This window comes from Pezoporus occidentalis, unplaced genomic scaffold (assembly GCF_034315485.1).
Source record: "Pezoporus occidentalis ecotype Australia unplaced genomic scaffold, CSIRO_AGI_Poc_V1 ctg54, whole genome shotgun sequence".
Lineage (NCBI taxonomy): Eukaryota > Metazoa > Chordata > Aves > Psittaciformes > Psittacidae > Pezoporus > Pezoporus occidentalis.
In genome coordinates, this window is record NW_026915877.1 from 6,928,155 (window position 1) to 6,948,878 (window position 20,724).

A 20,724-nucleotide genomic window follows, 5' to 3' on the forward strand; every position below is an offset into this window, starting at 1 on the left:
TCCTCCCTGGCAGAGCATGAGACTCACAAAGTCCTTGGTCAGAGTAAACATTACTTAGCAACAACTAAAAACATCGGTGTTGTCAGTGTTGTTCCCAGGCCGAAAGTCAAAAACACAGCTCTGCACTAGCTGCTAAGAAGGAGGAAAATGACTGCTACAGCTGAACCCAGGGCACTCTTTACACTCTCTGTATGTGGATTCTTCAGACAGTCTGTCACAGCTATAAAAGAAAGAAAAAAGAAAAAACAAAACAAAAAACCTCAAACAACATGAAATTGTTTTCTGTTTTATAATCCTAGATGTTTTCCAAGTTTTCATAGATATGAAAACAAGCTCTAAGTAAATGCACAATTTATCATTTTCAGTGGCAGGTTTGCATATTCTTCTCTCAGAAACATGCAAGATGGATGTGAATTTTTTTGTAGCACATGGGGCAACAGGGAGGTCACAGCATACAACTCGGGATCCAAGTAAATGTCTCCTCTGTGATCCAGCCATGTACTTGATTTTCCCACTTTCATTAGTTTACTATTTCTAGTTTTAAAAGGCTTTGCAGCATATATTCAGACAAAGTACACATGGATTCTGTTTTTCTATGGATTTTATGTTCTGCTTTTACTTGCAGCCAGGTTAGGGCCAATGGGTTGGTGGCTGCCCTTCACTTCTTGTGTTAAGCAAATACAGTATATTAATTTCAAATTAAAATATAATTCAGATTTGATTTCCTCTGCAGCCAGTGTGGCTCAACTCCAGCCCCTCTGCCCAGCAACGCCCTGAGCCAAGGCTGCTGCTGTACTTGGGACATGGGCAATTCTGGGCCAAAACCACTTCAGAGATATTTCCTGTTCCATCTGAGTAAATTTAAAATTGAACTAGAAAATCTCAATCAGATATTAGATAGAAATACTCTTTATAGAAGTCCATTTGTTTCTAGTGACGCAAGCATCAGCAGCAAGGTCTGGTACCACGTTGCTCCAATGTTATTGGCAGGGTGCAAATTTGTATAGCAAATTATGCTTTTAAAATAATATTAATAATGCTTTGATTACTAATTTTAAGAGAAAACAAATCTGTATAATGTTAAAGACATATATCTATGAAAGAACTCTACATGAACATCGGCAAGAGTCTCAGTTTCTCCTGCATCAGCCACCTAAGCTCAGGACTAGATGCCTGGTTTGCATGGAGCATCTCTGGGGCCTGATATTAGAATTAAAAAGCATGTCTGACAGCCTGAGCTCCTTCAGCCACCAAAGAAACAGAATCCAACCTTGTGCTTGCTTGATAATATTCCATAAATGGTCTGGGACAGAAAAAGTGAATTGTTTCTAAAAAAGCTCCTTTTATCTGTGAGGCACAGACAGTGCACTTTTATCTTTAAAAGCAGACAAATATAATTACCAGTTATACTTAAAAAAAAAAAAAATAATTAACTTGATGGGTGTTTTCCCTTTGATTCAAACTTTATTCGTCTGGTTTCTCGTATACTGTTGTTCACAGTGACACCTACTGGCATTTTAAACGAGGCTGGCTTGCAGGCTGTAGCCTCATAAGCAAGCCATGCCAGGATCAATTAGGAAAAGTGAAAAGAACAGCAAATGTGGTCGTCGAGACTCCTGTGGCCACCCAAGGAGTGGTCACCAAGCTTTGCATGCTGGCTCTCTGCTCTGCACTTTGAGTCTCCCTGCACCAGCTGAAGAAGACCCTCTAACAATGGAGCTGGACATTAAATGCCAGCTTTGTGCTAAGCGAAAGATCAGGCATTAAAATGGGGAGATCCTACTCCCTTTTCTGACTTTGGTGGCTTCTCAAAATACACCCCAGGTGGGAGGTGTTTCTGTTTTCAGGAGGTTTATTTTCCTTGGGAAATGGACTTGCTCATACTCACCTGAGTAAGTTTAATTTATTGTTAAACGTTCAATTAAAGTCTTGAATATATTTAACTTCTTATTTCCCACTGCTGGTGCAGTATTTGTAGTATCTCTGAGTTGTAATAATAGTAATTGAAAAATGTCTTTATAATAGCAGAAAGCCATTTCACCCTTAATCCATGAATTATTAGGCATTGGATATTTTAATAGATAACCATAAGACCAAGCCACTGGAGGAAGGGAGAATGACATTAGAAATGGAGTTACTGATGTGGTAAAATTGAAATGGCCTTATTTCCATACTGCACAGAATGCAGCAAAACACCATTTGAGATAAGTTTTCCTATTTACATTTTTAATACCTTGTGGCTTTCTGTCCATATTAATAGAAATTTAACATGAAGCTTCCCAAAGCAGAATTTCTTACCTCCATAGCATAGGGATCAGATTCTGTCTGCCAGATTGGACTCATGAGAGGACATAAGACTATAATACGCAATTGCGGGGCTACAGTAAGTTTATCATCCACTAGGACACACTGCTTGGTAACGGCTAAATCCTTCTTTCATGCTGGTTTTTGGTGGAAATTTGATCTCTTTCTAGAGGAGAAGCTTTTTGATCTGGCTGTGTATGGGCTGACAGTTTAGATGAAAGTGGTTTTGGTTTGGGCTTTTTGTGTTTCTGAGGATTAGGTTCTTCATATAGTGACCCTATATAAAATTCAAAAATGTGCTCCTAATTTTCAGAGCTTCCAGGGAGTTGAGCACAGCCTGGAACTTCTGCCTCTCATTTGAAGCCTTCAGGAAGTACGGAAATAACAGCATGTGACTATATTTGGGGGATTTATACAAGTTTTTGGGTATATGGCTTTAGACCCTGTAGTAGTAAAACAGGGATGAAACTCATCACCTCAAAACATTGTCACAAGAGGTCACTGAAAGTTATGTAACTTTAATAGAGCATTTCCAAAACAGATCTGTCTTTGCTACCTTTTTTGGAGCATCCCCATCCATCTTCATCTTGAAGGAAGGGCTGGACTGGGATGGGCTCTGGAACCTGCTGGTTCCTGGCAGATCCTTGCCTGGATTGTGGAGTGTAGGTAGCAACAGTGCCATGCCAGTTGATAATGGGCATTTGGAATGAAATCAAGATGTGGGCTTCCATCAAAAAATTCTCATGATCAAAATGTATAGAAATTAAGTATGCTAGGCAAATTGGCCTCCAAAATGTGTACTTGGATAAGAAAATGTATATTTCTCAAAGATTTCAAAAGAAAATATAAAAAAATACAGTTGTATATAATTTTGGACTGTTCATAACACTATTGCTGTAGTGTATGGCAAGGTGTATTTAATGTGACCTTTCTGACCCTAGAGGTAGATTCCAGGTTCATATGGTCTCTAGTACAATTTTAAGCAGCTTAATAAGCTATTTAGGCAACCTGAATTGCTGGCATAGCCTATAGCCTAAGTATGCTAAAGCATGAGGAATTGGGATTGACATAATTTAATTCTGTGATGCCCTCTCTTTGGTTGTTTTGTGTCCCTTGCTGGTGAGGGGTTTGGAAAGGCGAAGGCAAAAGACTGGTCCTGTAAAACATGCCCACCAAGAACTTCAGATGGGATTTGCAGGTTTTCTTCACACCACTGAAAGTCAGCTCAGGTCACTCATTTGTTGCTTTCTATCAAGTGGAAATAATAAAGATATTCAGACCTAACTTGCCAGCATGGCAGAAAAACTATTCTGAGGGATGGTGAAAAAGCTATTTTTGTCTGAAAAAAAATTTTTTTTTACATAAAATTACTTGTAGTCAGATCTCAGAGATGCATTGTGGACAAGAAAAATACTCAGTTTTACAATGGATAAATGCTCATTGTCTCTGGTATTACACACCAGATGGGAGGTGAAGGGTCAGAGCGCACTAGGTTGGGTTAGCACCTCCCCAAAGCTTCCTGCTAGATGCACTAAAGAGCACTTTGGTCTCCTTCTTGAGTCATTCGATTCTCCATCAGCAGTGGGCAGCTTTGGTAACAGATGCTTAGCATCATAAATGAAATATTAGCTGCTATCATGCTGCCATATGCTATGGGGTCATAGCACAGAGAGGCTGCTTCAGTGTTCACCATTGAATTTTGCCCAGTTGGGTCCCAGTGCACAGCTGGGGTGTCAGAAAGTCACCTGACCTCAACACAGCTCACTGCATGTTTGCGTATCCCCAAAAGGAGAGTAATGCACCCCCACCTGCCCCAAAACCCAGCTGTATGTTGGGAAGGGCTGAAACTCAGCTTCCTGCCCAGCCACAGGCTTCTTGGGATCAACCAGGTCTGTCTTTGATTCCGAGTCATGGAAAACAGGCAAGAAGCGATCTCTTCCTCGAGATCCGTGTCCTTCAGATGCCTTTTGTCCATTCAGTATTACACTTGTGCTGAAAAAATAAGATGCTAAGTATCTCAGAATTAACATAAAATGAAAATAACTGACTGTCAGTAATTCAGAGAGAAGACGAGTGCAAAAAATAGCTTATTGCTGGGAATGCTTATGGTACTGCTACAGTGGAAAATGCTGATGAAAATCAGGGCATCAGGGGAACAGATGTGCTCTCCTCCTCCTGTCCCTTTTCATTTCTGTCCACCATAAGAGACCGTGAAATGAAGAGAATAGTTTTATGTTCTTCTTTTACCACGGTGAAGGTTTTCCTTGCCTGTGTAGGAGTGGGTTTTATTAACGGTAGTGACGGGTGAGCCCATCTCTGTTAAAGTAAGACTCAGTCCTGTGCTTGTCCACTTGTAAATGCAAATTGTTATTTTCCAGATTCATCACAGAGAAAGTCACAAAAGATAGACTTCTCTGTGTCTGGAGTTAAAAAAAACCTAATGAAGTAATCTCTGGATTGATGTGTTGACCTTGCCTGCTCAGGACAGAGCTGTGTCACTGCTGCATCTTGTGCCAAAAATCTGACCTAGGTCACATTTCCCAATGTCGGTCTGGTTTTCTTTTCATGACCAATAGTAAGATACACTCAAAAAAAGCTGCTTTAAAGCGCAAAATAGATGTGGTCATTTAAATATTTATATGCCTGGTCATTGCACAAGAGATTGATGAAGGTGTTACTGTTGGAGGGTTAATTCTTGTCATACTACATCTTTTAGTAATGTAAATGTTCACCGTGTTCTGAATTCATAGTGTGTTTGTTTTTTTTTTATTTCTTACAGCTTCGTGTTTTGTTACCAGTTGTGCAAAAGCCCGAATAAGTTGTAGGCAGCAGAAAGATCCAAAAAACTTTCTTTTTAACAACTTCATAGCAAAGTTTAAATTTACATGGCTGGAGTTGCATGAGCATATTTTAACAGTAATAAGTTTACATTAACAGTAATAAATACTGAATTCTGTATTTAGGGGAGGATATTTTGCATTTCTGCATTAAGTATGGAATTGGCAAGTTCTGTTGTCAACAAGGCAGTTGTAGCCTAGGTTAGGGTGTGTGGCTCAAGGCAGCTTCCATTTCCATTGAGAAAAGCTGTTATTGTTATTTAAAATAATAGAGGTTTTGGGTTTTCCCATTTCATTGCACACTCAGAGGGAAAATTCACTCATTGCTTTAATAATTATATTTCAGACAAACATTTCATCTTGGTTACTTCTGTGTAATTCACTTCCAAAATTACTTGTAATCCAGAATGCTTGTTGGCAGACTGGGAATTGAGTCAGTTTGTATGCATACAGGCTGATAAAGCTCTGTGGTTGGTTGGTTGTTTTTTTTTTACTCTGTGCAGTTAATGAGAGAAATCAAGGGAAAAGGAGAGTATCTTCTAGTAACAGCCAAAATCCATGGAGGTATGAAAGAGAGTATAAGCTGTGATAGTGTTTAATTCATCTGGTGCTTTAAGGTGCAGAACTGGTCGTCACCTATACAAACCCCCAAAGAAGTTGTCAAACTGGAAGCAACGGGTGAATTCAGGTGTTTGAATTGGGCAAAGTACCTGTTTCAGTAAAACTCTGTAGAGACTGGCTAAACCAAATGCTTTTCATGATTTTGCTTCCAGTAAATTCAATTTCTAATGACAATTTAAAGACGTCTATTTGCATATGGAAAGGTAGAGTCTCCTCTTTGATTCAGAGCACAAAAAGAAAATACATTCCATCACAGTTTACTTGAAGACTGGGTGAGTATATTTAATTAATATGCTTTTTTACTCCTTATGATAGGATAGAAAATTAGTTTGGACCCTCATGGCAATTCAAATAATTTGTCTGAATAAGCATACAAAATTTGGAGCAAATTAAGTAGCATAAATTAAACAAATATGTTGATTTACATTGTTTGCTTCCAGTTTCATTTTTTGCAAGAAATTGATTGCCATTTTAATAGTTGTGAAACCAGTCTTTGGATTTATAGGGTGAAATTAGTGTTACACACACACTTTTCCGTTATATAGAGAAAAACAAGTCAGAGCTATTCAGGAAAGAAGGAGAGAAGAGCAGCTACTTTTCTTGAATTTCAGTGAAATCCAATTAAAATCCCTTATACTTAAGTTGCTTGTGATTGGAGAATCGTTTTATGGTGCAGTGATGTAGTGTGATTTTTTTTCTGATGTATTTTCTCAAAACAAAGGTGTCAAAGTCAATATGCTGTCATATTGATGAGGGAGACGTTTTAATATCTGTATTTAAAAAACAAAGCCCTTTTCCCATCCAGAACACTGTATTAAAATGAAGCAACCTGAGTCACGGCAATGTGTTAATGTTCAAAGTAGGCTGGAAATGTTGTGGGGCAGGGGTTGCTCAGGTAGAGATTTCAATCCTACAAAATTTTATACTCAAAATTAAATGTGTGACTGGTCATGGGCACGCAAACTTTTTTCTCATGTTAATACTTTGAATTGGCAGCTTGTTTCCTCCCTCCCCAGAGTCAGCACTAACCCCATGCAACTTGCTATGTGTATGTAGATGCTTTTTTTTTTTATTTTGTTTTTTATTTAATTTTACTTGATTTTACTGCTTGCTAATTTTTAGTCAGGGTAATTGACTAATGAATTCCGCTCTGTTGCCTAGGTATCCTGTTTCTAATTACCTATCACTGAGTTAATTCTCCACGTTTCATGTTTATGATTATCTGTGAATCGTTATTCGGCTAGCAAGAAAAGTGTTGTTTTTTTTACTGCAGTTCATTGACAGCTTGATCTGTGGCCTAATACCAATATCAACTTTCACTGGACTAAATTGCTGTCTCTCATTATCACCATCATCTCTTATAGGAGAAATCCTATTTTTTCCACATTGGTTCCTCTCTTGTCTTTCAACAGCCCTTTTTGATAAAGCTCCTTAGCCTGTCCCAGTGTGATGCTCTCATCCACCTGTATCATCTCTGTGCTCTCTTAATCCTTGAAGTATCACTCCTTGAGTTCTCCCTCCTTGTCTTTGAGGTTTGTCTTTTTTTACCCTTTTCATCTCCATCTGGTATCTCTTTAAACTTTCCAGCTTTTTCAGCATCCTCCCCTTCCTCCATTTCTCATCCTTCTGAGATTCCTGTGTCAGAAGATTGTCCTGTCCATAAATCTACTTTTATTTCTCTTTTCCTGTTTCTTTGCACTTAAGGAAATGAAGCTCTCCACCCCTGACAACACTTCTGCAGTTGATCTCTTCTGGTGGCTTCTTGTGATACCAAATGAACGTGTGGTAGAAGGGCTGAGTTTCTTTCTCTGATCCCCTCATCCTTCCTTTTGCCCTGTCTTATCCTTTCAGCATCTTTACGTGTGGTCTTTCTTCAAGAGCATCAAGTTTTCCATTCATTCTTTTCACCAGCTACTTCGTCTTTCTCTTCTTATATTTTCACATTAATGTTTGCTATGTATGTGTGTGGATAGATAACCTGTTTTCAGTGGCTGAGCATGCAAAAATTAATGCCTTCTGAGCTTCCTGTATTTTTCTACAAGTTTCCCTTATAAAAAGATGTTGGGCTGCAGGCAACATCTTGAGCATCTCTTGTACCTCTGTTCTAAGTGCTCACACTTAAGGAGGTTGTCATTGACCTGGGGATGGGGGGCAGCAGGGACAGAGTCAGGCTTGGGAGTCAGAAGGCGGTGCCCCCTGCACCAGCTGGTCTCAGCATTTTACGACCTGATCTATTTTCCAGACAGAAACAGAGAAACACGTTTGCCTCAGCACTGTGGAGAAAAAGTAACTGAGAGGTGGTCACCTCCCGGGCCGTTTGCAACTGAGGAAGCCTGACTGCTCTCCAAAAATGGTTGTCAGGCCGCATTACAGTAATGATGGAACAAGAGTTAAAATGTGGTTTATGATGTCTTGTGTCTACTTTTAGACCAAATTAAGGAGGGAAATTTCTTTCACAGTAATGCATTAAAGTAAATAATGCTTTTTTTTTAGATTCACTTTCCTCCTCTTTCTCCCTTAAAAGTGCATGATGCATTTAGGAATCAAAACTGTGTATCAGGTCTTCATTACAAACCTTAATGGACTTATCTAGTCCAAATCATCCTGGCTCACAGTCTGTAAATGTCTCATCATCTACTTGGTATTCTGTAACATCCTTTAGTCTTAGAGTTGGCTGTATAAAAATCTTTGAAGCTCAACAAATCTTCATCTGCACAAGACAGTTTCTGCCATACAGTCCCATGGGCGTTCAAGAGTCCCTGAATATGCTCAGATTTGCTTAAAACTGTTGGTTTTGAGAGTGGGCTGGGAATGAAACTTGGAGGTGACAGCAAGACTTGGCTCCTGACTGAGAATTTTTTAGTCATGTCAGATTAGAAGGTTCCAGTAAGGGAAGAGATGATCGACTGTTATGATTATGTAGGAGAGGACAGAGGAGGCTCCTTTCACCGCAGGACTCCTTGCTGACTTTCGAGGAGCATGAAAAAGAGAAGAAGCCTCAGTAGAAAACTGTTGTTTGAAAAAGGCATAGGGGGTGCAGAAAAGGCATTTCCTCCTGTAACAGTGCTGCCACCACCTTGGGTTGTGAGAAACATGCTCAGGAGTGGGGAAAGGAAAGGGCCAAAAGCTCCTTCTCTCTGATGCACGTCTTCCCTTTTGGACACAGGAACCTGAGCCACAATTTGCCAAATATGGTCCCTTATACATTGTGCTACCTTTTATAGATCTGTGAAAATTGCACTTGCTGAGCAGTGGATTGACGTCCACTGGAATCTAAAAGAAAGATGATAAAATCGGAGCAAAAAGACAGTGTTGTGTTTTTCATTGCTAGAAGATGTTACTATACTGAAGCTTATCCATGTTTCATGCCCTTTTCTTAGTATTGCCTGGTTTAGGGGACTTCTTTGATGAGGCATGTTTGTTTAGTGTGAAACCTAAGAAATCTTGTTTATGTATCTCACAAAATTTACAAGTTACAAGTGGGCCTGTTCATCTGCTGTTTATTACCATGCGGAGAGCTGTTTTAAGGTTGGATGTTCTGGTGTTAAGACCTTACACCTTTCATGGTGTAAAAGGAAACCCAACTGTGTGCTCTTGGCCATTGAAATGCCAAAGGTGTGGCACTGCTGCTTCTTTCCATGAAAGAAGTCAACCTTCAGGAAGCTCCTGAATGATCACATCTGTCATATTTACAGGTCAATGCAAAAGTCTTGAATTCATGGTGAAAATTCAACCTGTGTTTCAGGACCAGCAGTTTCACCTAAAGGAGCCATCAGAGCTCAAGTCAGAGTTGGAAAAATTGCAGTTTGGAGATTGTCTTTTGCTCTGAGCTGAGTATGTTGAGTTTTTCTTTTCCACAATTTCCATTTTTGTATTTCCGTTGCGTGTCTTGCCCTGTCCCCAGCAGCATTGGTGTATACCACCCAGCAGCAAATGTGGGAGAGGATCAGTTCCAGTTCAGTTCATGGATGCTTTGTGTATCTGTAGGACACTGAAACTGGGGGAGGTTTTGAGAAAAAGGAAGAGAAGAATGGTACCAGTCTCAGCTCCATCCCTACTCTTGTTGCATGTTCCTTTCCCACTAGTTCTCTGCGCAGTGAAACTCAGATTCGTGAAACAGTAGTGCCAAAGCCCAAGAGAAATAATCAGGAAATTAAAGCAATCATTTAACCGAAGATCTTCAAATTGGGAACATTTATTGCATCTTTCAATTTCAGAAACAGCAGGCGACTGTTATAGGACTGTTGTTTCATTTGTTTCTTTTTGTACCCAGTAGAGTAGGTGTAGGTTGTACTTGCTTTTGCTTCAACGAAATAACTGTTGAGTGTACCTCTTTGGCTGCTCCCTTACATCCTGTTATATTCCTTTCACTTAGAGAAATCAAGGTGAACAAGTTTTCAGAAGCACATATTATATCTTGATATTAGGAGGTACGCCACCAACATTTTTTAGTCTAAGGAAAATGCATTTCTTAGCAGACCAGTTCCTCCTTGTTTGCTTTTTAGCTTGGTTTTTTACCAGCTCCTCACCTCCTGTCTCACAAGGATGTAAAGACAAACTTCAGTCAAGGACAAATAAACCCAGCATTTGGAGTGATTTGTATTATTCTGTAGACTAGACCTGAGTGTCCACACAGGAATAGTCTTTTTAGGTGCATTAAGACTATTGCTGTTCAGGGGATGCTTTTGCGGGGATCAGAAGCAAACTGTAAACTGCAGAAGACACCACAGTTGGTTGCCCAGACCATCCAAAACCTGCCTAGGGACATTTTTTCTTCTCATTGCTGTCACAGTCCACTAAGAAGCCACACTGAATCAGTGCAGTACAAATAAAAAGTTTACCACAAGGCTTTACTAAGGCGACGCTGTCCTATAACTATTCCAAAACAACCTTGACTTTAAAATATGTATTCAAATATGTAATTTGAATTCAAATAGCTTAATTTTTGAGAAGGAAGAGTAAGTTTGTAATCCATTAGTGAGAAAAAGAAAACTTTGCTGAAGAAGATTACAACTCAGTTAGAGCCAACAGAATCTCAAATAGGGGTTTGCAACCCCAGGTCCCAATAGGGTCATCAGCAGGTTTCCAGATCAAGTTCAGAGCTGTTTGGGATGGTGGATGTGCTGGTAATGTATTAATTCTTGTAATAATGTACTAATTCCTGCTGTGATACCCCACTATCGGCCAGTCTGTGCTGCCTCATCCCCCAGTGTATGGTGGAAGGTGTACATGGAATGAGCTGTTTAGCAACATCCCCCATCTCTTTGGCTTACCCTTTCTAATTTGCTTTCCCAACCCTGTGTTCCATAATGATGTTGAATTAAAAGGCATGAGTTAATCCTCAATTCCCATCAACCATCCACCTTTCTCATATTTTAATTTCCCAATTGTTTAACTTTAACTAAGCTGCTGTTTAGAGGGCTATTGAGACATCTTGAATGTCAAAAAACTCAAGACCCACCTGCTGTGCTTTAATTCATGGGATAAATAAGGAGAGGACCATAGTATAATAATTTTGCCCTTGACTATTTCAAGGAGCAGCATTTTGAGAGAACTCATGGGAGTGAGACACAGTAAAACCAGGGAAATGAAGTTTCATGATTCCTTAGGAATTCAGTGCAGAAGACCAATAGCAACCTGCTTAGTTTGAAGCGTTTTTCAGCAAGTAAACATTTTTTCAAATTCTGTTTTGTTAGCATTGCTGTTGTCATTTCAGACTTGCAAAAATGCTTAACAGAAAGTCCAGAACAGAAACAAAAGTATTTTGAAAGCTGCTTATGTTTGGAGTTTTGCTGGTGGTTCTGTGAATATTTTTTTAAACCGCCAGCAAAATAACATCCCATTATAGGGGAGAGGGATTATACATTGAGCACTGTCATCAGACCCAGGTTACCCTCACTGGTTTATGTGGTGTAAACTGGGTGCAGGGAGTGAAACTCCATTTCAAAGGCACCTTTGTGTTTCTGCTCCCCTGACATGACCTTTGGCAGGGTTTTGGCCTCTCAGCACCACAGCTGACATGGGTTACGTAGCACTTCAAACAGATGATCTATTTTCCACTTTTTTCCAAATGTTCTGAGTATAAACATAGCAGTCAAAGGCATCCAGCTGGAGGAAAAGTTTAACCACTGGATTGGTCTCCAGCACTGGTTTTTCTCCATCAAGCCTGTGTCAACACTTGGTTGAGCTTTAAATTGTCTCAGTTTTTGATGGTGTCAGGAACAGAAGCTCCAGTTGAAGTTGGTGACTAATAGAGTAAGGTCAGTGGAGCAAAGCCTTTACCCAAACATGAGCGTCTGAAGTTGCAGGGCTTGTGTTTTCTCTGTGTGGTGTATAAGGTGTCCCCCCTAGTGTGTTGTGGAGAAGGACTTCATCAGAAAATGGTGGCATGCAAGGAGTGCCAAAAGCATGGCAAAGAATCTGAAGCTCTTGTGGTTGGCATAGATGATGGGGCCACAAATCTGTGTTTGATGAATTTAAGGGAAATTTGAGTTTATGTAATATGTACGTGACTTTCTCTTGGTTATAAAGCTAATGAGAGTCTTCTCAGTCTCTGTCCTCTCCCCCTGCACACACCCCTCCAACACATTCTTTCTGTAAATATGATGTAATGATGTGGCTTTGGGTTGAGAGTTGGCTGGAAAGACATGGAACTTTTATTTTACAAATACTAAGTGCTTATTAGGACTTAAACCTTGTATATGACATACTGAAATCAAGGCCATAAATATTAATGGAAGAACTAAAACTTTCTTTTTAAGGAAACCTTCAATCTTTCATTTTGGATGTATTGCATATCCCAAAAAGGCAGAAAAAACAAGAGACATTTTTTATCACTTCTTTTTATTTTATCACTTCTTTTCTTAGAAAGAAACCTCTTATTGGAGCACTTAACTATGCTCTGATAAAGGCATGAGCATTTGGATTGCAAGCTTAGCTTGCACTCTTCATCCCCATGGGCATCCCTGCATTGCTAAGGATGCACCCCTTTACTGGTTTAGCCTGTGAAAATTTTGTATTGTATAGGAAAACTGAGTACTAGGGCACTGGGAATTTATTCAAAAGGTGATAAAAGCTATTCATTTCATAGTGAAGTACTGTAAAGGCCTGGTGCTACTTGTAAAGCAACAATGTAGTAAATGCCTTAGCGTTCATAATTCACGAAAGCTGAGCCTTTATCCCCATTCTCCAAAGCTTATAAAATATATGTTTGTGGCTTGCTGTTATGTGCGTGTTCCCAGCAGTAATTTCTTTACTTTATCTTTGCTGTTTTCCTGAGTGCAGACTTTCTCGGACTTTGATGCCAAACTGGGACCTTGATGCCTTAGATGATAATCTTTCTTTCGCTCTGCACACACGAGACCTTTGTAACTATTAGCTTTGCTGCCTGGTTATCTTGACCTTGGCAGGTCATACAGCTGTATTTCTGCAGACTGCATTTCTAGTTGGGTTTTCTCTGTCCCATTTTTACACCTTATTTCAGCTCTGGTTTTCAGCTGGGGAGAAAAGAAAATGTAAGAATGGCTAATATAGTCTGGTCATCTCTTCCAGCTGGGAATTAATTTCTGTATCTTGCTTTGATTTTGTTGAGGCCTGATGGAGCTATGTCTTAAGACGTATGCTCAAAAACCTATGTGATGCTTAGTTTTCAGTGAAATCTGGCTGAGATATTAAATTAGCTTTCATCACTGAACTTTAATATTGCCTCTGAAAATACAATATTCTGTCCACAGTCCCTTTCTCTTGGGAGGAAAGTCTAAAACTGAAAGCATTCAAGTTCTAAGCCAAAGTCTGGGGTGTTAAACTAGTTGTATAAATTTTTATTCATTTGCAACTGCAAAATATTTATTGCCCATTTAAAAGGCATTCTGGAAATTCTTTGACCAGTATATACAGGACTTTGGAGCTAGAATTTAAAAAGATGCCAAAAATCATTGTTCTTTTTATCAGAAAGATCCCCTTCAACAGAGTCTGGCTTCCAAAAGCTTGTTACCTTATACATGGCCAGCTAAAATCAAGAGGCTTGTAATTTATTTGCATGTGTCATAAGTGAGGACTTACATACTTTGCCTGCTTTGAGTCTAAATGGACTGAAATAAATTGGTTAGAAGCTTAGAAGACAGAAATAATACAGTTAAAACAAAATCGATGAATAAGTTGATTTGTGTTAGGAAAGGAGGAAGTAAGAGGAAAAACATTTTTAGAGGATTGAGAAGGATAGGCTGGATCAAGCAGGAAGAATTGTGGTAAGGCCAGGCAGAATTAGCTGTGAAAGGAATGAGTTGAAATACATAAAGACAAAGATGTGGAGTGTAGGAAGGGCATGAAGAGACGTGCCAATGAGAGAGGTCAAGCAAAGAGAAAGCGCTATGTGATTGGGCACTCAAGGAAGAACTAGAGAAACATGATTTGAATGTTGGAAGAAGGCTTTGCAAGTGTATATACAAGCATTGATAAGCTGTGACATAAATTTAGCAAGGGCTATTCCACAAAATAAGGTATAAAATATGGGTTAAACTATTATAATAACAGGAGAAGAGTTGATGAATTTGTTGAGCAAATTGAATTATTTGTTGAACAAAGCCCCTGCTAGCAAAGCAGGAAAGATACCAAAACCAACAAAAAAAAGAGGAAAAGAACTGCTTTTACAACATAAATATTATTACCATTTATGTACTGTATTCTCTGTTGAAAATTCCTCTGGTTTACATAGTATAAATGGATTTAGGCTGTGAGGATAATTCATCTGGGCAAAAACTGGTACTAGTACAGTAAGAAGAAAAATGGGAAAGCCATAAACAGTTTCATTTTAATTGTTGTATTCCTTGACACGCAACAGTTTTTAAATCATGGCCAATGTCAGACTGAGATAAAACTAGTCCAGGGCAATGTTTCCAGAAGTGCTGTCCTGTGAAACTGCCAAGCTATCTTGCTGAATAACAGTCTCTGATTCTATTTGTTCATCTTGACTTTTTTCTCATAGACGCACTATGAAAATGGAGAATATATTATACGACAAGGTGCTAGAGGAGATACTTTCTTCATAATCAGCAAAGGAAAGGTAAGTTGACACCCTTGGAAAGCACGAGGGATGATGGAAACAATGGTCATGATATGATGCTCTCGAAATTCAGTGCCAGTCAGGACTTTCTCTCTCTCTCCCCTCCCTAAGGCACAAATGTTGCAACACTTGACATTTAATTAAACTTCTTGGCACTGTACCAGTAGGGAAGAGTGGCCTGAAGGGGAAAAAGATAGATCTCACGCTGTTTTATGCATGTGCTCACAGCAAACACTTTGGAGTTGAAAGCAGTTGTTGAATTTTACAGTAAATGACCAAAAAGCTCAGTTATTTTTAACAGTATACCCTACAATGCTCAGTGTTTTCTTTGCTAGATATCCCTCTTACAAGTCTGATCAGTTGTCATCTTCTCCAGATTAAATAATAGGAAGCCTGAGAGGTCTGAACACTTTCCTTGGGGAAAAAAGGTCTAAGTTTCTGTTCCACTGTTCACAAGGAAAATATGGGGCTTGACCTCTTTTCCCATAAAATCCTGATGGGATTTTATAGACTGAGGTTTCTCCTTCCATTCGATTTTTTTTTTTTTTTTTTTTATCTGTCCTGATACTATTACACTTGAGAAACATTTGGCTTCTTTCCACATAGCAGGATGGAGATATTCAAGGGAATTCACAGTGATTTCCCACTGCAGGTGAAAACTGGTACTTTGAAAGTAAACGCAAATGGATAAATAAGCCTGAAAGCAGGCCAACCCCAGCCTCCTGGTTCAGAGGTTTGCACCAAGGCACATATTAACACTGGCCTAGTGTAATTAAGAGTAGCAAACTGCCCATGGCATTCATAGAAAAACAGTGTGGGTGTTGTACTTGCCATGGGGTTGTCTCCCAAGACAGCTATAAGCTTGCATGTACTAAAACGAGATTTTCAGTGTCATCTTCAACTGTTTATGTCTGGGAGCCAGTCTTCATTGGAAGAAAAACATGGTCTTTTGTAGGTGAATAAGAGAGTCATAGACAAGTTTCTTAAATAATCATGTACTGCAGAAATCCAAGTTTGATGGTATTCCCTCATGCCCTTTTGCTTCCCTCCACTCATAAGTAATAAAGTAATATTTCCTGTACTCCCAGAATAAGGACAACCATGATGCGTGCTTCAAATCCTTATTTTCCCCCTTTTTAAATGTGCAGAAATAATGGGAGGGTGCACCTCCCTCTTCTGTTGAGTGTTTGAAGCCCTCCTTGCCATGTTGGCCAACCTGTTAGCAATGGTGCTTGTGCCCCACTTGGTCAGGTGGCTCCCATCATTTTCTGGCAGTCTTCAATCTCCAAAGAACGTCCCTTGGTTGTAAAAACCAAATCCCTATTCTTGACATCAGCTGGGCAACTGGTTGTTGACCTGCACCTCCTTAAGCCCTTATACCTCACCTGCAGGGTGGAAGAAAAGTACACCAAATGGCCCTTAGCTATTGCTCCAGAGCCCTGTAGTCCTGCTTGAGATGCTCCTTGGCTTTATCCCTGGCTTTTGCTACTATATCTTACGATGACAGCTGATGGCCAGAAAAAGAGAGCTAAAATAAAATGCACATGAGCTTGCTGAGAAATTCCCAGACCCTCAGCTGGATCCTGGTGGCTTAACAGAAATTCCCACAGGCACAGTTAAGTCCTGCCCAGTTTTGCAAGCTTACTGATTTGCAAAATATAGTCAGTGACTTGCATAAGATGAACAGAGTTGAAGACTGGTTAGTTTTAATACCTACATTGGGATATAAGAGCTACACAGTGGGTGTAATAACTAATGCATGCGAAGAATACAGCCCAGGATAGGAAGACTTGAGCCTCAGCAGTGAAATATGGAATAAATAGCAATGAAGTATAAAATTACTATATCAATGTGTGCTGCCTGGGGCTTTCTGAAGCAGGGGCACATAATGTCCCATGCCCCGTGCTAAAACCTGACCCAGGCAACTTAATGAGCCAGAAAAAATGTTTGCAGCGCCCATGTACCTGAGACCTTGTGTGTAGCTTCTACATTCAGCAGCATTACGTGGGTATTATCAGCTACAGCTACTTATAAAAACTCTACTTGCCTTTTATGTCAACGCATCTGTAGGGACAGTCAAGTGAACAGAGAAGGTATTTTACATTTCTGAGCGATCACTCATCTCAGAAATGCTTAGAAAGACTTCTGCTCCTTTTCTTTCAGCCCATGCTCCCTGGAGCATTCTTTTAGGAGTAAAATCCTTTTCCCCTTTTTCTTTGTCAACTCCATTCACCACACTCGACCCACTCGTGATTTCATTTAGTTCATTTATTTTAGCATGTTTCTTCAAATCCAAGTGAATAGAAATCAAAAGTGTGTTCAAGACATCCTGTGTGCAGAAATATGTGTGTTGAATAATAGGTCAGAGGAGAACAGCTTGGTCCCTTCTGCTTGCTAAGTGCTGCACCATGCCTGCTCTGTACCTTGCCTTTACCTGGAGACAGCATGTGCCATGCTGTGCCATTGTACACTTACCTTGCCTTTACTGGAGACAGCATGTGCCATACTGTGTCATTGTACGCTATTTTCCTTCTAAAAGCCATGATGTGGCACCAGCCTAATGCCTGATCATATAGGTTCTGCATTGGCACATGGCTATTCAAATAGCTCATTACTTTGAAACACATAGAAATCACACTCCCATAATCCCTTAGCACTCATTGCTTTGAATCAGCAGAGGTCTCAGAGAAAAGGTTAAATCTGCATTAAAGTTCCCTTTGTTTTCCCAAAATTTTTTTCATCAGTTACAAGTGTTCCTGACTCATCCATTACATGTTCCCTACCCTCATCTGATCTTCAATGAGTCGCTGCAGATGTTAAATGTAGTGTGATGTAGACTAAGAGCTCATTAATGACTCAAACCCACTGGTTTTACCATCCATAAAAGAGATGGGAGAAGGTGCAGGCCACAGTTGTATATTTAATAGTGAAATTAAACTGGAATGTCTTTAAATCTGAAAGGATGTGTCTGACATCACAGATTTTGGCTTTGTGAATTTGCATATGCAAAAGCTCTGATTAAAACTAAACAGCCTGAAAAGGAGAAGCAGATGAGATATTTTCCTGTGTATATTAGATAGCTTCAGGGAGTTGTTCATCCCAGTGAAATTTGGGACAACCCGTGCTTTGGAAACGCTGTCCCTTTCCACTGACCGCAGGCAGAGACTGGACAACTAACTTTATATATGGTTAACATTGGGAAAGGTGATGCCTACCATGTACTTTTAGGAGGGGTTTGTATTTCACCTGCCTTCTCGTACTGTAAGAGGTATTAGTTACCTCTGATAACATCTGAAAAGGAAGAAATATTTCTCATAGCAGGCATTACATCAAAACATTCATCTTTCATGGAGCCCTTTGAATCCTCGATATGTCATGCCATCCTCAGCATCCAGTAGGCTATCAAGGGCTTTGTCATTACATGGCAGCTGGGATTTACATCCCATACTGGCACAGGAAAACAGAGCCAAGGGTCTTCAGATGATAAATTACTATTTTTCTTCTGAAATAGTTTCAGAAAAAAAGGACCCCCCAGCGGTAAGAAATCATCATTCATGGATATGAAGTCATCTTCCTGTTGTTGCAGTGCCAGTTTCTTTATCCTTGGCTTACACTACCCGTGTTTTTACAGTGGGTAGAAAGTCTGCTTTCCATCAGCAGGACTTGGTTTCTTCTTTCATTGCAAAACGAAAACACTAAAAAATAAGAAGTTATTTTTCTTTAAACTTCAGTGAAAGTGCTTGATTTTTACTCCAGCTAGAGTTGTCCCCTACCTGAATTTGATAGAGTAAAAAAGAGAGGAGGCATCTTTCATCCTGTAGTGCTCCAAATTGTTTTGTTTCAATTATGTCTAAATGTAGTTTGATTTTGTTATTGCTTTCCATTAAGTGAACTTAGTAACACAAGAAATCATGTGAAACAAAGCTAACAGAAGCCTATGCCATGTGTGTGTCTGATACGTGTGAAATAGTTGAAATCTATTTCTGCTGCTGACTCCATACAGGCAGTGACTGTGCTTGTGCAACCAACTCCATGTTTAGAGTTAAAACCCTTCAAAATCACACAAATTGCATTTTTGCAAGAGTAGTAGGTACATTAATGGAAAATAACTTCATTTTCTTAGATGGTTGGTTGGTGATGCTGAGGGAATAGTGCAGAACTCTGAGCAATTACATGGTTCCCAGAGGAGATATAGACCACAGCTTTTCCTGAGAGATCCAGGAGATGACAAATCTCTCTCTGAACAAACAGGTTTTATTTGTTAATTAAAAGTTGTGTAAATGCTGGGGGGGTTTGGCCTTTCAACAGGTGAATGTTACTCGTGAAGACTCCCCCAGTGAAGATCCGGTCTTTCTCCGTACTCTAGGGAAGGGAGATTGGTTTGGAGAAAAAGCCCTTCAAGGGTAAGTGCTCCTTATGATGTAGCTCTTACATTGTGATAATTTTTCAAGGACTTTTGCAACCCTCAGAGGCCTCTTACAATTTGGAAAGAGATTTGGAGTGGGTTTATGCTTTTGGAGTCAGGAATTGTTACTTGGTGTTGCATGTTGCAAGGATGATGCACTTTAATGGAGAAATAGTCTGTTCTGCAGTTGAGTGGCCAGATGTATATCTTACTGTGTTTGTAGGCATCAGAAAATAGTTTATCTTTGTATTGTCTTCCCTCACCATTCATTTAAAGGTCAAAATGTTTGATGTTTTGTAAATGGAGTATTTTTCATGTATGGTAATATAATCATGGAGTTCTTGATAGGGTTGATAGCTGAGGGCAGGGCAGTAGAGGTGGGTTTTAAATTGTCTTACTCTGTATATATATGATTTTGGTGGAGGTGGGAATTGTATGCGAGTGACCTGTTCTATATAAACATTTTCCTTTGAGGATGAACTAAAAGAAGTTGTAAATCCATTTTCAACAGGTGATTATTTAAGAAAAATATGTTTTGTTTCCATAGGGAGGAACAAGAACAGGACTAGTAAAATATGCTTTAGGCAGGAATTTAGGACACCCATTCAACTTAATGAACAAACGCTTATACCATCCTGGATGATTATCTCTGCATAAGAGCTGTGTGGCTTCTCTTTGATGTTGTGATCACATGTTCAATCCCTCATCAATCAGCCTTCTTCCAAATAGAAGGTGGCAGAACATTTAAAGGCCAAATATGTCACTTCTTGGCAGCCAAGGAGATGTATCCAGCACAAAACTCGAGTCTTGCCCTTGCAAATCTGTACCTTATTTATAAAATAATAAGGTGGTTTTTAAATACTAAAATGGGTAGAACTATAATTTTAAATTTCCCCCAACAAACGTAAGATAGAAACACTTTCTTATTGGACCCTCGCAGAAACTAGACTCTTAGGCCTGGTATTTTTTTAAACCAGCACAAAATATACTGTGGTATCCACTCTAATAGTGAGAGTAGGCAGTAGTGTCTCCAACAAAATAATCTTTTGAAGAAGACCCATATGGAAATTAAAAGGTTTTCCTGTCTTGCATCCCTCCAGTTCTAGTGACATGCAGCAGCATCATGGTGAGAATTTCTCATCATTTCAGACAGAGGATTTGGGCTAACTGGCTCAGACTGAGATTAGTTTTCAATAAATACTTTTCTACATATATTTAAATATTCACTACATAGTAACTTCGATCTTCCAAAACTAAATGGAAACTTAATTGAGAGAATGCTCTCAACATGCAAGGAAAGCATAATACTGAGATTTTTTGCTAGGGAGATGGCATATCTGAAGAATACCTCCAGCTTGCTAATATACTTGTTCTGTATCTAGATTTAAATTGGATAGTGTGGAAAATAGTGTTGCATAAAGCATACAGCAGCTCCACAAATTGTTAAAAAATAAGTATCTTTCAGGACTGTGTAAGACATCACTGTTCAGCAACTT

The 20,724-nt window shown here is 39.4% G+C and overlaps 1 protein-coding gene across 6 annotated transcripts in view; it reads left to right on the forward strand.

Moving 5' to 3' along the window:
- Positions 1–20,724, forward strand: part of PRKG1 (protein kinase cGMP-dependent 1) — a 492,239-nt gene that overhangs the window by 360,276 nt on the left and 111,239 nt on the right. For all 6 annotated transcript variants that reach the window (XM_062637910.1, XM_062637908.1, XM_062637911.1 and 3 more), the window contains exons 6-7: positions 14,746–14,823; positions 19,132–19,226. In XM_062637910.1, the coding sequence (XP_062493894.1) occupies positions 14,746–14,823; positions 19,132–19,226 (173 nt within the window). The remainder of the gene's footprint in view (positions 1–14,745; positions 14,824–19,131; positions 19,227–20,724) is intronic.